Here is an 18360-nt window from a genome sequence, read left to right as displayed (position 1 = left end):
AAGTACTTAGGAACCACCTCTTCTCCCGATTAATGAGACCCTAAGTCAGAGGAGGCTAGCCTATCGGGCAGAAGTACTCTACAATTTCATCCCTAGGTAGTCAAAAACCTTGGGTGTTCTAGACCACAGTGTACTACATGATTAGTCTATGGACATGTTGAGATTTGATAAGTGAGAAAAAAAATAACTCCAGCGCTAACATTTTGTAAAGAATAATAAAATAATATTTTTAAGTTAGTTTTTTCTTTATTAAATTTTTGAAAAAGTTTTGTTTCTTAAAATCATAATATTGTAAAAAAATGCTGATTGCTACAACTAGAGATGGTAAAGTCCTAGGATCTGGTCTGCAGATCTTTAGGTCTAAATTTTGGATCAGAAGCGGACCAAATCCTAAAAAGTCCTAGCCAATAAGGTTATAAGAGATCTATATGTTTAAATTATATATGTATAATTTGATTTTAAGTAATTATAAATTATAAAAAAGTGCACTGCAATATTGCAATAAAATTTTTATATTATTAAAATCATATAAAAAATGAGTTGCGATATTGCGATTCACATTTTTATATTAAAATCAATATAAAAAAGTGAATTGCGATACCACAACTCACTTTTTTTATATAAAATCAATATAAAAAAGTGAATCGTGATACCGCAACTCACTTTTTTTTATATAAAATCAATATAAAAAAGTGAATCATGATACTGCAACTCACTTTTTTTATATAAAATCAATATAAAAAAGTGAATCCTGATACTGCAACTCACTTTTTTTTATATTTAATTATTACTAAAATTCATAAAATCTATAAATAACTTAGTCAGGATCTGGTCTGCAGGTCTGTTCAATAGGACTTATAGGTTCCAGGACCAGAACCGGATCAGGACCAACCTAACCATTCTTAGCTACAACTGATGGACAACAACAAATTGTCAGGCTACCTCCGGACAAAGTAATTGAAAGGCAGAAAATGTCATAAAATATCCAGCCCTATTTCATAATATTTTCCTCCAGGCTAAAGCAAATATTACAAAAGAAATTGCAAATATATTTAACAAGCAATAGATATATGGCCGTTGAAAAATATATTCACACTTCATATTGTAATACCACAGTCTAACAAAAGAAAGACAAGAAATTGCAAATATATTTAACAAGCAATAGATACATGGCCATTGAAAAATATATTTACACTTATACTATAAAGAAAGACTCAAACCACAACATATTGTAAAGAAAAATATGAAAAATACAGTATATTCTATTTTCATACCTTGCTTAACAGCTCCACTATTTATTTTAAATCGGCTTTTCTCTTTTTTGTATGTGGGTAAATGGGCATATTATTTCCTTTCTTTTATTCTTTTCTTTTGAATGAGTTGGTGGGTACATTTTTTTTATTACTTTGTAAGTTTTAATAAGAAAAAGAATTGAAAATAAACAAAAAAACAATCACACAATTTTATCTATTTTTAGATATCACATGCATATAATCATAATGATCCTAATTGGTTAATATATATCAATAACAATGATGATTATTGGAAAATTAAGTTGATTTATAATATTATTGATGTAATTATTTATTGGACGAACTTATCAATGATTATTGAGAATTTTTTTTATTTATATATATAATTTTATATCATTTTTAATGTTTTTAAATATTACAGAATTAAGTTTTTTATTATTTTAAATAACATCGACGTGACATAAATAAAATTACGTTGGTAAATTTATATTTTAAAATAATCTGATTGAATAATCATACATGATATACATCCAATATCCAATATGAATAAATTTAGCTGCTACTTTGCATCGGGTATTAATAATTGATTAATAAGCTTATAATAGATACGGGCGATAGCTCGCAATTATAATTTATTTATACAGACTAAACGTTTTAATTATATAGATTCTAGATGGCATAATAATGAAGATTAAGGATTATCATTTAAAATATAATAAAAATAAGAAAAAATGTATTTGTAACAGCCTGTTACATATCTTATTTGTAACATCCTTTTTTTATTTTTTTTTTAATAATAAATTTAATATATGTTTCACAAATAAAATTTTTATATGCAAAATTTAATTTGGAAAACTTTTACTTAATGTATTTAAGACAGTTTCATGGACAAAATTTTAAGTTATAAGCAGTTTCTTGAAATTTTTTAAAAAATTCTTTTGTCTTAGTTACACGACTGATCTTTTGTTTTTGTTTACATTACGCCTGATCTTAAATTTTAATTGGATAAAATTAGGGGTTGTTACAAATAAGATGTGTAACAGGCTGTTACAATTAGATTTATTCTAAAAATAATAAACTAAAATAAAAGATTAAAAATGACGATTCCAGCATAAAGGGGGAAGAGGAAGGGTAAAGGGAAAACGGGGGGAAGGAAAGGGAGAATGAAAGGGAAGGGAAAGGGAGAAGAAAGGTAAAGGAGAAAATAAAAGCGAAGGCGAAGGGGAAGGGGAAAGGAAGGGAAACCGAAAGGAAGGAGGGTCTATTTTTCGCAAAATTCATGGAATAAGATTATAGTTTTACACATTAGTGATATATATCCATCTAATTATAAATTCATGATTAATTAGTATTTACCTTAATTCCTATTTCTTCTTCTTCTCCTCCGATCGCTGCTGCTGCTACTGCTGCTGCTGTTGCTGTTGCTGCTGCTGCTGCTGCTACAGCTTCGGGAATGATGCTAGCGTCATTCTCTATACCTATACGTCTGTTGATCCACTCTCAGCTGCAGGTATGCCCTGTATAACCTGTCTAAAATAAAAAAAAATGTAAATATAAATTTAACGAATCAGTAATATATACAAAGTATCATAATTAAGATTGAATTAATTACTAGTTTGCAGCCAGAATTCGTCGCTTAATTCATTAAAAAAGCGAATATCGTAATTGTTGGGAGAGTGGATCGGGTGACCATCAGGATTCCCTAAAATAAATAAAATTGGTTTTATGTGAATTGTTTGAGAATAAGGTTGCCTGCCTAAACTTCTCCAAAATTCTACGATTAGTTTCTCCAAGATTTACTATACAGTCTCCTCTCGATATAACGAACCCTGCGTTCTGGCTGATCAGGCCTTCGTTATAAGCAACTTTGTTAACACTATAACGAATTCTTCAGTGTAATATAGCGAATTCTTCGGTGTAACTATATTATACTGAATAATTCGTTTCAGTCATATGATTTATACCGATTTTACCACTGATCGACTGATCGTTGTGGATAATTTTTTTTTTAAAAAAAAAAGTTACTAGTAATAAACTGAATATAAATTCAGTTTAAAAAACTGAAAAAAAAATAGTTTTATTAATAATTATAATCAATTTTTCAGTTTTTCTTAAAAAAAAAGGGATTTGTTTATTTTTATAGGAAACGGACTTCTAGATTTTAGGGAAAAATGAAAAATGGTAAAGTTCTAAAGAGGAGTTTGGGTAAAGAAACGTTCTAATGTTTCTTTTTTCTTTATATTTGTAGGAAATGACTTGGGAACAGTCTTAAAGGACCTCAGGTAAGTTGAAATAAATGTTGAATGGAGGAAATTTGGGGAATTAACTTAAAAGAAATGTTCTAACGTTTCTTTCTTTATTCATTATTGCAGGAAACAACAGGTAACGGTCTTGAAAATCTCGGGTAAGTCGAATAGAGGGAGCAGAGCTTGAGGAATTAATTTAAGAAACGTTCTAACATTTCTTTTTTTCTTTATTTTTGTAGGAACGTCTTGGAGATCTCGGGTAAGTTGAAAGGAGAGAATTTGTAAAATTAATTAAAAAGAAACATTCTAACGTTTCTTTTTTTCTTTATTTTTGTAGGGAAAGACTTGGAAACGGTTTTGGAGGACCTTGAGTAAGTTGAATGGAGGGAATTTTTGTGATTTGACTTAAAGAAACGTTTTAACGTTTCTTTTTTTTCTTTATTTTCGTAGAGAACGACTTGGGAATGTCTTAGAGACCTTGGGTAAGTTGAAAGGAGAGAGTTTTTGTAAAATTAATTAAGAAGAAACATTCTAACGTTTCTTTTTTCTTTATTTTTGTAGGAAATAACTTGGGAACGGTATTGGAGACCTCGGGTAAGTTGAATGGAGGGAGTTTTTGTAAAATTAATTAAAAAGAAACATTCTAACGTTTCTTTTTTCTTTATTTTTGTAGGAAATAACTTGGGAACGGTATTGGAGACCTTGGGTAAGTTGAATGGAGGGAGTTTTTGTAAAATTAATTAAAAAGAAACATTCTAACATTTCTTTTTTCTTTATTTTTGTAGAAAATAACTTGGGAACAGTATTGGAGACCTCGGGTAAGTTGAATGGAGGGAGTTTTTGTAGATTGACTTAAAAAAACGTTCTAATATTTCTTTTTTCTTTATTTTTATAGGGAATAGCCTTAGAAAAGCTATGGTTGATGCAGTATTATGAATAAAGAATCAGTCAATGATATTTTCATCAGCAAATGATTTATTAAAGCGGGAATAAATATTTATTTCAAATGATTTTGCTGTAGCCGTCATTTTGCTTGATCAGAAAATACTTTTTAAAATTTTATTTTAGCTTGTTGATAATAAAAATTAATTATGTCAATGCAATTTAATACGTCACAGTGCAAATTCATTACGTCAGCATAAAATCAATATAATTATAAATTTTTATTAATAGAATTATTCGATTTAGGGCTCTGATCAGTTCGGTTCGGTTCAGTTTTTGCAAAAACTGATACCGAACTGAATTGATCAGTATCGGTAATTACTGAAAACTGAACCGATTTACCGAGTTTTTTTTAAAAAAACGTTTTGTTAAAATTAAGTAATTAATATAACCATTTGTTTATTGTCATTGAACGAAATATTTATTATTTACAGCAGTACATGTATAATTTTTTATTTCTAGTTTGTATAAATTCCGAAAGTCCCCTTCAGAAAAGCTAAAACCTACAAAATTTAAAAAAAAAAAACGTTAGTATGTTTCTTGAAGTTAATTTCAAAACTCTATTCCTATAAAACAAACTTACCGTCTGAAAAGAAAAGCTAAAACCTACAAAATTTAAAAAAAGAAACGTTAGTACGTTTCTTGAAGTCAAATTTAAAACTCAACTCCCAAAAAACAAACTTACCATCCAAAAGTCCTCTCCAGAAAAGCTAAAACCTACAAAATTTAAAAAAAAAGAAACGTTAGTACGTTTCTTGAAGTCAATTTCAAAACTTAACTCCCAAAAAACAAACTTACCATCCAAAAGTCCTCTCCAGAAAAGCTAAAACCTACAAAATTTAAAAAAAAAGAAACGTTAGTACGTTTCTTGAAGTCAATTTCAAAACTCAACTCCCAAAAAACAAACTTACCATCCAAAAGTCCTTTCCAGAAAAGCTAAAACCTACAAAATTTAAAAAAAAGAAACGTTAGTACATTTCTTGAAATCAATTTCAAAACTCAACTCCCAAAAAACAAACTTACCGTCCAAAAGTCCTCTCCGGAAAAGCTAAAACCTACAAAATTTAAAAAAAAAGAAATGTTAATACGTTTCTTGAAGTCAATTTCAAAACTCAACTCCCAAAAAACAAACTTACCGTCCAAAAGTTCTTTCCGGAAAAGCTAAAACCTACAAAATTTAAAAAAAAGAAACATTAGTACGTTTCTTGAAGTCAATTTCAAAACTCAACTCCCAAAAAACAAAATTACCATCCAAAAGTCCTCTCCGGAAAAGCTAAAACCTACAAAATTTAAAAAAAAAGAAACGTTAGTACGTTTCTTGAAGTCAATTTTAAAACTCAACTCCCAAAAAACAAACTTACCGTCCAAAAGTCCTCTTCGGAAAAGCTAAAACCTACAAAATTTAAAAAAAAGAAACGTTAGTACGTTTCTTGAAATCAATTTCAAAACTCAACTCCCAAAAAACAAACTTACCGTCCAAAAGTCCTTTTCAGAAAAGCTAAAACCTACAAAATTTAAAAAAAAGAAACATTAGTACGTTTCTTGAAGTCAATTTCAAAACTCAACTTCCAAAAAACAAACTTACCGTCCAAAAGTCCTCTCCAGAAAAGCTAAAACCTACAAAATTTAAAAAAAAAGAAACGTTAGTACGTTTCTTGAAATCAATTTCAAAACTCAACTCCCAAAAAACAAAATTACCGTCCAAAAAGGACCCCGGATATCTCCAAAACAGGTCATAAGTCACACTTTCGGCAGATTGGCCCATTTTTCAGGGGCTTAAAAAATCGTTTTTTGTAAATATCTCGGCATCCAGTAGTCCAATTTTGATGACCTTTTTTTTAAATTGTAGAGCTAAATGAGGGCTACAAAATAAAAAAAAGTTCATTAAAATTGAATTACTGGATGCTGAGATATTTACAAAAAACGATTTTTTGAGTTTCAGCAAAAAGGGGTGTTTTTGGCCAAAAGTCCATTATGACCTTTATATTAGATATCCGGGGTCCTGTCCAAAAGTCCTCTCCGGAAAAGCTAAAACTTATAAATTTAAAAAAAGAAATGTCAGTTCGTTTCTTGAAGTTTATTTCTAAAACTCCCTTATTGATAAACATCATCAGAATAAGGAACATACTGATGTTGTGAAATTTTCCCATTCGAAAGTTCCACTAAAATCTATATAGTACGACTAAAGTTAATCTCCTTTTCAGAAAAGGAGAAAGGGAGATGTCACACATGATACACAAAATAAAGTAAATTCCGCAGTTAGGTGTATATCCTTATACATTTTCTTGCAGTTTTATCCGTCTCACAACAACTTTATTTTCGAATATTGAACCCAGAATAAAATTGCATTAACGATATTCTTCGTAGGATAAGAAATATTGGACCAGTTAACGATATTCTTCATAGGATAAGAAATATGGGACCAGTCAGTGATGTGGTGGGACAACGTCCTCTGCAGTAACCGAAAAAACGAAAAAATACTTTTTTTCAAAATGAAAAAAAAACTTTATTTTCTTTTTTTTTTAAGAGAAACTTCGATCATGTAATATTTCATGACGTTAACCAATATAAATACAATACCGTACAATACCTAAAATAAAAATCGATAAATATTGTACGCAAATAAGCAAATAAACTAAACCATTAAATATATCGTTTAATATTGCATATCATGCCTGATATGTTATTACCCGATACTTCATCATTTGACCGGTGTAACTAATAAAAAACATTTTTTATTTCAAAAAATAACGTTGCGAAACAAACACAGTTTTGCAACGTTTGTTTAAAAAAACATCAACAATCCATTTTTTTTTATTAAATTGGTTATGAAAAAGCATTTTCGTAAGACTTTGATTGAATTGAATCAGGGTTAACAATTTTATTTGTCAAAATTAAAAGCTATCAACACACATTTTCCATACATTTTCAACATTGTGTTGTAAAGAAGTGAGGTTATCGTAAGAAATTATATCAATCATCTTCTTTTGATGTAAATTATTCATCCAAAGTTTTCCTGAGTATCCAATTCTTCTCCATCCAAATAACTAACTTCAAATAACAAAATTTAAATATGAAAAACTAATAAACCTAAATTTAATCTAAAACACCTGAACGAAACCAATGCTTCAGACACATAACTGTACGCACAGTTTCGGGTGCAAGACTTGCTTTATCATATGTTATTACGTCAGCTGCGCTGGAAAAAATACGTTCAGCAGGAGCACTCGTTGCTACCAAATAAAATATTTTTACATTAAAAAATATTATTGAATAATAAATAAAACAGATTAGTAATAAACCTAGAACCCCAAGGTAGTCCTTGGCCATATTCGATAAGTTAGAATATTCTTCCTCATGTCGCTATTAATTAAAAAATTGTTACAAATATTTAATTAAATAAATATCCTTTAAAATAATAAACTTACTTTCCACCAATTTAAAGTATCACACAGAGCTTGTGCTCGATTAGCATTAAGATAACGATCAAATTCACTTACAGATTCAATACGGCGCCATTTGGAAATATGTGAAACAAGATCTTCATCTGATGAATTATATTCTATATTAGTATTTTGAGTTTCTTGAGGTGCATATAACGTCATATAGAGTTCAGATACCTATTAAATTATTATATAGTATGTATAAAATAAAGAAAATTATAATATAATTTAAATAAAACAAATGAAACTCATACAGTTTTTTTTGTTCTATCAACCCATTGGGTTTCCCATTCATTATCTTTCATATATTCTACTTTAAGACGTGGATCTAAAACTATATACTATATTACAAACATTATTAAAATTAATTAAATTAAATTAACTTAATAATAACTTACTTAAAGAAACTGCATATAAAGTTGAATCAGTTTTATTGTAGTAAATTTTAAGCTTATTAATGGCATTAATTGCCGCTTCCTATTAAAAAAAAGGAATTTAATTACATTTAATATAAATATTAAATATAAATAAACTTACTTTTCCATTTTCAAATCTATTTGGAGTATCCCGGAAATCCTCTAATTTATTTAACAAAATATTGTATATAGGAATCACGTATGATAGTGTTGGGTATGCTTCCCCACAAATTTGCTTTGTTGCTTTAGCAAAATACTAAAAAATAAAAATTTTTAATAAAACTATAAAAATACATAATTATATATATAATATTAAAATTTAACCTTCAATAACTCTTCTATTTCTAATAAATTAATCCATTCATCTTCATTAATTGTAAAAGGACGAAGATTTGAATCACTGTTACTTAATATATTAAAAGGCTAAAAATAAAATTATAATTGTTTTTAATAAATTAATTAAAATAAAAATTAATAAAATAACAAACTTACTTCCTTAAGTTTTCTTGCCCTTACAAGTATATCATATGTAGAGTTACATCTAGTGCGAACATCTAGTATGACATTTAGATTTGGAACATTTGCAACTTTACATTGAGCTTTGAATTTATCTACTTGTTGGGATGATGCTTTTATTTTTTTAATAAGAGTACGAAGCTAAAAGGCAATACAATTTTTTAATAGATTTATTAATTAAATTTTAATAATAATAATATAATAAAATTATTTACCTTAACTATCAAACTACCAACTTCTTCATTTGATGATTCATCATTATCTGTGGCTTTAAGGGTAGTAAGGACTTGTTGCGCTACTAGATTGATTATATGGGCCAAGCAACGCACGTGCTTATCATCACTATCATAATAGATGTATCTTTGAGAAAGATCAGATTCAACAGCTTTGAGAAATGTAATATTGTTGCTGGCATTATCAGTCGTTACCCCAAGAATCTATATAAATTTTTTTTTTTAATTTTTATTAAAATTATCTTACTATTTATAAAAAAAACTAACCTTTGATTCAATATTAAAATTTTTTAAGCTTTTTAAAAAAGCATCTTTGATATTGGCACCTGAGTGCGGCCCTTCAAGTTTAATAAAATCTAAAAGGAAACTTTTTAATTTCCAATTTTCTGTAACCCAATGAGCTGTTATTCCTAAAAAAGAAAAATTATTCGATGAAGTCCATGCATCGATCGTAAAAGAAATTTTACTAGACGTATTCTACAAAAATTAAAATAATAATTAGTAAAATTCAAATAAAACTATTATTAAAAAACATTAATATATATAACCTGTAAAATAGAAGCAACTTTTTTTTGACTATCATTAAAAGATGTCATAATATAATTTTTGATCGTATCAGCAGATGGAATGAAGGCATCTTTATGTAAAAGAGAAATCATATTACGAAAATCTTCAGATTCAACATAAGTAAAAGGAAGGTCATTTTTTACAATCCATCGAATAATAAATTTTTTAAAAGTTTCTTTACTATATACCTAAATATGAATATTAATAAAATATATGAGTTTATAAATTAAAAATTAAAATATTCATATTTAATGCACAAAATTATAACCTATATGAATAAAAAGAAATGAACATTATACTTACAATTACTTCAGAATTATTAATAGATTCACGTATTGTAAGTTGTTTTTTTCCTTTTTCTTTCATTAATTTATGTTTACTTTTAATATGACTAGCCATTCCCAACGTACTTCCTTTATTGCAAGTAATTAAAATCTTACAATGCTTGCATTTTGCCTTCTTTACAGTTTCATCATATGTGAAGTGCTCCCACACCCAACTACGTTTCTTCGTATTAGTTTCTTCTTGTTTTACTTCACGCTCAATATTTTTTTCTATCTGCTGCTCCTCAGTTTCAGTATCATCAACTTGATTTTCTTCAGTCTCAGACTCAGCCTCTTCCTTATTCTTATACTCAGCCTCTTCCTCAGTCTCATACTCAGCCTCTTCCTCAGCCTCTTCCTCAGCAGCTTCTTCCTCAGTCTCATACTCAGCCTCTTCCTTAGCCTCTTCCTCAGCTGTTTCCTCAATGTCATTTTCTTCGAACTCAGAAGTCATTATTGTAATTAGTTATTATTATTATTATAGAGAAATTAGTATATAATTAATATTAGAAATGAAAAAAAATGAAAAAAATGTAAAAAAAGATTAAAATTGATAAGATCAATCTGCAAAAATTCGGTAATTAAATCAGAAATACTCAATTCCGTAATATTGCAGATTGCGCGATTTTGCAATCATGTGATTTGTGGCGAGAAGAGTTTTTGATAATATTGTTAAAAGAAAAGAAAAAACGTCGTACTTTGACGTTTTTTAATAAGAAAAAAAATTAATTAGTTAAAAAACGCCAAGTGCAACGTTTTTAAACTAAAAAATTAAAAAAAAATGTATTTTTTATTAAAAACGTCGCACTTTGACGTTTTTTTAATAAGTTAAAAAACACCAAGTGTGACGTTTTTAAACTAAAAAATCAAAAAAAAATTGTATTTTTTTATTAAAAATGTCGCGCTTTGACGTTTTTTAATAAAAAATAAATTAAATTAGTTATAAAACGTCACACTTTGACGTTTTTAAACTAAAAAATAAAAAAAAATAATTTTTTATTAAAAACGTCGCACTTTGACGTTTTTTTAATAAAAATAAATTAACTTAGTTAAAAAACGTCAAGTGCGACGTTTTTAAACTAAAAAATAAAAAAAAAATTTTTTATTAAAAACGTCGCACTTTGACGTTTTTTTAATAAATTAGTTAAAAAACGTCAAGTGCGTCGTTTTTTAACCAAAACATTTACTGAAACTGATCGGTAAAATCTACCAAACTGATCGGTAAAATTTACCAAACTGAACAGTAAAATCTACCGAACTGAACAGTAAAATCTACTGAACTGATCAGTAAAATTTACCGAAACTTACCAAAAGTTTCAGTTCGGTAAATCAGTTTGGTAAATCACAAAACCGATACCGAAACCGAAATTACCGAAACTGATCGGTAAATTTACTAAAAGGTTCGGTTCGGTAAATTAGAATACCGAAACCGTTTCGATACTGAAACCGATCAGTACAGTTCGGTAGTTACCGAAACCGATCGGAGCCCTAATTCGATTACATTAACAAAATTATCAAGATTGATTTGCTTTGTAGAACAAAAGCGTTCTCTCAAAGCTTCTTTTTTTAATTTTTTTATAAACTTAATATCCTCATCATTTGAACCATAATTTTTTTCCTGACATTGTAAATATAAGATCACTTTATCATAACATTCAATAACTTTGTTATGAGTTATTGTTGGTAAAGGTTCCTTCTCAATTTCTTCTTTTTCTTGGTTGTTAGGTTGAACTGCTTTTAAAATTTCATAATCAGAAATCATTTCCGTTGTTACCTCAGAATCGTCATAAAGAACAAATTCCTCAGCTGTGAAAGAATCTTTGAAACCAAGTTTATTTATTAAGACTTGAACTTCTTCCAACTCCCTTAGGCGTTCAAGTTCAAGTTGTATATCAGCATTGTTCTCATAAGCTTCACAGTTGCACTTGGCTCACCATATTCAGGTATAATACCTGCTTTTAGCCAACAATTTTTAATTGTATCATTCGTAATGTTATCCCACGCACATGCAATATATTTGATACATTTTTTAATGTTAATTTCATCAAGTTCAGTGCCATGTTCATTGAAATTATCAAAAGCTTTAACCCGATTACGCAAATACAACTTTCTATATTGTGCCTAAAATAAAAAAATAACATTAAATTTGAAATACTTACAGTAAACAAATAAAGTTTACTTCTTACTTTAAAACTATTGATGATTCCTTGATCATAGGGTTGAAGGTAAGATGTAGTATTTGGAGGAAGGTATTCAATGACAATATTTGTGAGAGTAGTATTTTCAGATAAAGCATGTGTTGGAGCATTGTCAACAAGTAGAAGTATGTGCCTATTTTGTACTCTCATATAAGAATCTAATTTTTTAAGATAATCGTTCCAGATAGATACCTGCATCCAACTTTTTTTATTCCAATAATAATTGACCAGGAGGGAATTTTTATTAATATTTTTGAGCACTCTGGGATTTTCATATTTATGTATAAATAGGGGGCGCAATTTTTCAGTTCCGGTTGAATTGCAGGTAAATAAAATAGTTACACAGTCTTTAGATTGCTTAGTTCCGGTCACAGGACCATTAGATATTGTACGATTTGGTTTCATTTTTCAGAAGAGACCCGTTTCATCACAATTAAAAATGTCTTTTGGGTCATAATCTCTTAATGTTTAACGAAGTTTTTCTCTCATTGAATCAAGATCTTGAATTGGTGCATTACCCCCTTCCCCATGAATATTGTACTGCTTAAGATTATGTCTCTTTTTAAAATTATCAAGCCACCCATTTGATGCTTTGAATTTTTCTTCATTACACAATAAGGCAAAATCTAATGCTTTTGTTGCCAGAATACTTTCAGTAAGAACAAGTCCAGCTTGAAGTGCTTTATCTATCCAAATAGTAAGTGCTTCTTCAATAATAGGAAACTGAATTTTTTTTCACATTTTAAATTGGCTTGATATGAATCATTATCTATTGCAAGCCATCAGTCTTTCTCTTTCAGAATATCACTCACCATTCCTTCACTAACATCATATTCTTTTGCTAAGTCCTTTTGTTTTAAAAAAGGAGTGGATATTTTCTTTAAGCAAATCTCTTTTTTTTGGGCTGATGTGAGTGATTTACGCTTTCTAGGAGTTTCTTTTGGCATATTATTGATATCAAAAGAGAGGAATAAATGAAAATAACAATAAGTACAGTATAAAAATCCGTTTTTATATAAATAATTATTACCATATTTAACAAAATAACAAGATGTAAATTATCTTATATAAAAAATTACAAAAAATTTACCAGTATTACTAAAGAATGTTCAATTAAAAATCGCAATAATTCTTTGTTATAATGAAAAAAAAATTTGTTGTAAAAAAATCCGTTATATCAAATAGTATGTTTATATAAGTAATTCACATACTTTACTTCGTACTATGTTATACAGTAAATAAATAGTAAACTTCGTTATATTAAGATTTTTTTTATATTTAAAATTGGTACTACACTGGATGATCTGTTATATCAAATTATTCGCTATATCAAGGTTCGTTGTAGAGAGGGGTGACTGTAGTTTTATTATAGTTTTGGCAAGGTTTTGGCAGTTTTGGCATTTATAATAAGTTTTGTCAGATTTCGCTTTTCTCCAGAGTTTCGCTAACTTTTTAATATGACTTTCATATAGTTTTGGCAAAGTTTCGCTATTTCGGCATTTCGCCAACTTGCCAAAACCCTCTAGTTTCTCCAGCAACCTTATTTGAGAAATTTAACATTAACCTCAAATATACAAACCATTGTTTATCCTAGTCAGATTTTCAAAACCTATTATTAATTAAATATATTAATAAAGTAATTACTAATATTCACAAATTAATTACAAATGGTAAAAGATTTACCTCTCTTCAACGCCCTCCATTTATTGCGATACTGATTTTGTGTCACAATAAAGTTGTAATTGTTGCTTATTCTCATCACTATTCTTGCCCATATTATTAAATGATCTCAGATCAAATGATCCTTGAAAACATCATGGTACAAGCGCCAGTATCTAATTAGTATAAATAAAGTTACCATTTTAACTTTCCATTTTTTTTTTATTGTAAGATTTATACAAATTTACCTAATTAATGCCCTGGTGGCATCGTACGGCCAGTTGGAAAGTACATTATTTATGTTGACGTTTAAAATATTAAGGTTGGCCATTTATTATAGATGAAAAATTGATTTATTCATCATGATATTGGACTAACTGAAACCTTATGTTTATTGAATAGCAATATTTAATAAGTATTAAAATTTTATATTTATTAAGCAATAAATGCTTAATAAATTAAATAAGTACTAAATTTTAATATTTATTAACCATTTAATTTTTTAAGCATTTTATTAGTATTTTAAGTAAATACTTAAATGCATTTTACCAACATACCTTATATTTAATAAGTGCTAATAATAAATATTAATAAATTACTTTGACTAACATCGTGATGTTATGATGAAAAATTGGGTTAAAAAGATAAAAAAAAAAATTCGATAATTGCCTTATTTATGTAAAAAAATATACCACTTTTTTGCGCATAATTATGATATAATTTGATTATAATTGTGATTATTTCTATTATTTCTGTATTACAAATCAGAAAATAATTTTGTATACTCTTAAAAAAATCAGTTTTAAAGTAATCAATTAAATTGATATGTTTGATTGATACAGGTATTACACAATTAAATGATACAAGTATTATATCATTAAATTCATTATACAGAAAACAATTTTAAGAACTATAATATATCTGGCGTAAATAAATTAAATATTCTCTTTGCAAAGTAAACGTCACGAGAAAAAAATTTATAAATTTATTAAATCAGTCTTTTTTTAAATTTATTTTTTTACAAATACAATTATAACTGACACCGACCGATTATCGGTGCAGTATGATACCAATGATTGTTATTTAATAATGTTAATGTATTTTATACATGATTTGTATACAATTAATTTTAATTGTAAAGTAATTGTAAAAATTTGTGTCTGCATAATTAAATATTAATCACGAATTAATCATCGGTAGATCTTTATTCTATATAAGGTTAATTTTGACTTTGTCTACAAGCAAAATTTAATTTGGTGTGATGATCAATTTTAATTATTATAAAAGGAAATTTTATTGTTATATTCTGTATGACCATATTACCTTTATTATCAAATGTAATACAATGAAATATTGACAAATATTTCCTTTTTTCTACGCACATATTTTTGAATTTTGTAGCTCTACATAGTATTCTATAAACAGCTATTATTGAGTCACAACCTTCCTGAAAGTATTCAGCTTGCCATAGTTCGGTATTTGATATCTCTGGTTCCATGAATCTCTGTTTAAAGTTTAAACCTAATATCAGAGGAAGGTGCACTTTTATACCACTTAATATATGCTAAAAGATGTTTTCTTGGTCCTTCAGGTAATCTAAATGTATGTTCAAAATAATATTGAACATTTTCTGGGTATATATCAACTGAGTCATCATTAGACACTTTCCATTTTGCAAGAATAGTTACATTTTTTTTTGATGACCCGAAATTATAGATCCAAATATTTCAGCACCAATTTGTAATCTTGCGTGTTGATCAATTACCAGGTCCATAAATCCTAATATTTCATTTTGTTCTTTTTCATATAATATAGAATACCATTTACATAGAAATCTACGCAATTCTAAAGGCATAATAACTTTGAAATACAAAGGATTAAGCATTTGACCTGGTGTAACCAACGATAATGGACAAGTTATAAAGAATAATAGAAAATTATAATGATCACATGATCGGATAAATATTTAACTGAAGGAAAATATTTAACTGAAATGATTTAGAAAAAATAATAGTTCAAAGTTATAGTTATTTATAGTTATATCTATTTATAATTATTTATTTTTAGAATAGTTTTATTTATAGTTTAGTTATTATTAGCTTAGTTATAATTAGTTTAGCAAGACTCAAAAATTAGATGGAATCAGATGGAAAGATGATAATTTATGAGTCATAATTATTCAAGTTGAGTCATAGATTGAAGATAATATTAGAATTGTAAATGGTACAAATAATTTAGTGAAACATGAAAAATTATAAATATCTGCAGAATTCCTACTGAATTTCACAGTCATCTTTTTGACTCAAAATAAAATAAAATGTTAATTATTAAAAGTTATCTTGATAAAATATGGGGAAGTTATTGCAGTTTAAAAGTTAAAAAGTAGTAAAATCTAAACCAAGCAATGTAATGAAAGAAGTAATAATGTGAAATAATGATTAATAAGAGATTAATAAGAAGTAATTTGTACGTGACGGATGGCAGACGTCATGACACCAGTAATTTTTCAGTGCCATATATTTTGGAAAACGTAGATGTATTATATCTCATGGACAAAAAGTGTTGTAACTCATCCCTTTCTGCTGTAAATGCCAAACTACCCACAGCTTTCTTTGGCATAATAAGACTAAGAGATTCTTTTAGAAGACTAGATGACCATTTATAAGTTAAATGATAATCTATTAAAGTATTCTTAAGAACGATTCGCATAAATTCAGGCTCTATTTGTCGATTACTATTAAGTTATGATCCTGAATAATAATAATAGATTTATTTGTATTCTTTATTTTTAAAAAATTTTTTTTTTTTTGCAAGGTAGTGCAATTTGTGAGTTTATTAATTATATATAAGAGTACAAAAGCATCTGTTATATAACTAATTTATTAAAACTCCAAACTAGTTCCCCATCCATAAGATTGCTCCTGTGCCCTACCATCACCTTATAAATTCACCTATATCCTTCTATAGTTGCTATTGAATTATATAGGATCACCATATTATAAGATTTCAGTATATGCTTCCACTATCCTCTAAACAAAGAAAAAAAAAAAGGGTTAAGTTATATTTATATACTTTTTTGTTATTATATACTTTCCAAAATACCCTATTTCCCTCTCTAATAAATTGGTTTATATATTGTCTTGCTTTTTCTAATACTATTAACCATTGTTCATTATGTTTTAATATTTTCCTCTTTTTCAAATCATATATGCCATCCTCTGTCTGTAAAGTTAGAATCCGTTTATATATAATACATTGATGTGCTAATGGTTTTTTTCTCAAGTTTTGTTTTTTTATACCCTTGGTATATTCCCATTCTGCTATTAACTTGCAACGTGGTTGCCAAATAATATTATAGAATTCATTGACAAAAACTTCTAGAAAAAGGGCTGCAATAGTTAATGCTATTCTTTTTGTCTTGACAATAATTTTGAGCTCCCTGTATTTTTCTTTTGGGAAGAAACTTCTTATCATTAAATAAATATGTGAAATGGGTAAATTAAGGTTAATATCAATAGTATGGGCAAAGAAGTTTTTGTTCCATGTAAGTAATTGTTGTATATCTTTCTGACTTAATTGAATATGTTTTTCTTGTGATAAGAAGTTCTTGATTGTTTGATTACATTTACACACAGTATTGTTAGCTATAGTTATCCATTTGTCACTTAGCTATTTGCAGTATATCATATGATCATCATCTTCATTTTCTTTAAGACACAACCTGCACTTTACATCTCCATATAAGTCATATCTTCTTTCTTTTATGATTTCTAAAGTTGTAAGCAAATAATTTAAAAGTTTTAAGTGTTTGATAAATCTGTCATTTATCGTTAATATTGTGCAATTAGATCCTATGTTTTTTTTAAATAATGTCCAGGTGACTTCTTCTTCTATTGTGTCAGTTGTGTCTGAAAATACTGATTTGTGTGTACGGTTGAGGGACCAAGCTGCATCCAATGTGGATTCACACAAATTATCTATGAATTTTCTGATGTGTCTGTCAACTCTTTTACCATCCCAATAAATGTCATATATTAGATCCTTTTGTTGTGAATCTTTAATTTTGATGCAAGTTACTTTCTTAGTATCATTTTTCGCTACTTTATCTGCTTCTTCATTGCCTTTGACTCCTAAATGACCTTTGACTTTTACTAACTTTAATTTTAAGCGTTTGCTATCAATAAGGTTAATTATGCAACTTATTATGCTGTAGTTGTTACATTTGCACCAAATTCGTGTTTTGTTTTTTCCATTTGTTAAATTTGTTCTTATGTAATTGATACTATCTATAGCAGCTTGTGAATCAGTAAGGATATTTGCAAGGTAATAGAAAAGAATTAGAAAACAACTATGAGGAATACTTACAAAATTAAATTGATCTACAATTAGTAAAATAATGGCGTAATCAAATGGACGAGATGATCAACAGATTAGATGATCGATAAGTCAGCTGATTAATTGAAAGAGTGATTTTGTTGGACAGAAAAATATGAGACGAAAAACCTAAAATAAATAGAGAGTACGTTCAAGTCAGAAGGAGACATCTGTTTCGCATTCCATTTTG

At 27.7% G+C, this 18360-nt stretch overlaps 2 protein-coding genes across 2 annotated transcripts; one reads left to right on the top strand and one right to left on the bottom strand.

The window, feature by feature from the left end:
• Nucleotides 1-1795: 1795 nt before the first annotated feature.
• OCT59_003187 (uncharacterized protein) lies at nt 1796-4435 on the top strand (the record flags this gene model as incomplete). Its single annotated transcript, XM_066145453.1, has 10 exons — nt 1796-1826; nt 2603-2763; nt 3626-3657; nt 3739-3758; nt 3837-3870; nt 3950-3981; nt 4061-4093; nt 4173-4205; nt 4285-4317; nt 4395-4435. 10 exons carry the CDS (start codon nt 1796-1798, stop codon nt 4433-4435), a joined length of 450 nt encoding a protein of 149 aa, XP_065996176.1.
• Nucleotides 4436-16792: 12357 nt separating this feature from the next.
• On the bottom strand, nt 16793-18049 carry OCT59_003186 (uncharacterized protein; the record flags this gene model as incomplete). The annotated part of the gene is made up of 4 exons (XM_066145452.1): nt 16793-16825; nt 16899-17465; nt 17529-17951; nt 18017-18049. 4 exons carry the CDS (start codon nt 18047-18049, stop codon nt 16793-16795), a joined length of 1056 nt encoding a protein of 351 aa, XP_065996175.1.
• Between the last annotated feature and the right edge of the window lie 311 nt (nt 18050-18360).

The sequence above is a fragment of the Rhizophagus irregularis genome, chromosome 11 (genome assembly GCF_026210795.1).
Source record: "Rhizophagus irregularis chromosome 11, complete sequence".
NCBI lineage: Eukaryota > Fungi > Glomeromycota > Glomeromycetes > Glomerales > Glomeraceae > Rhizophagus > Rhizophagus irregularis.
Note: the sequence above shows the minus strand (reverse complement) of the source record. Positions and strands in the feature narration are given on the sequence as shown.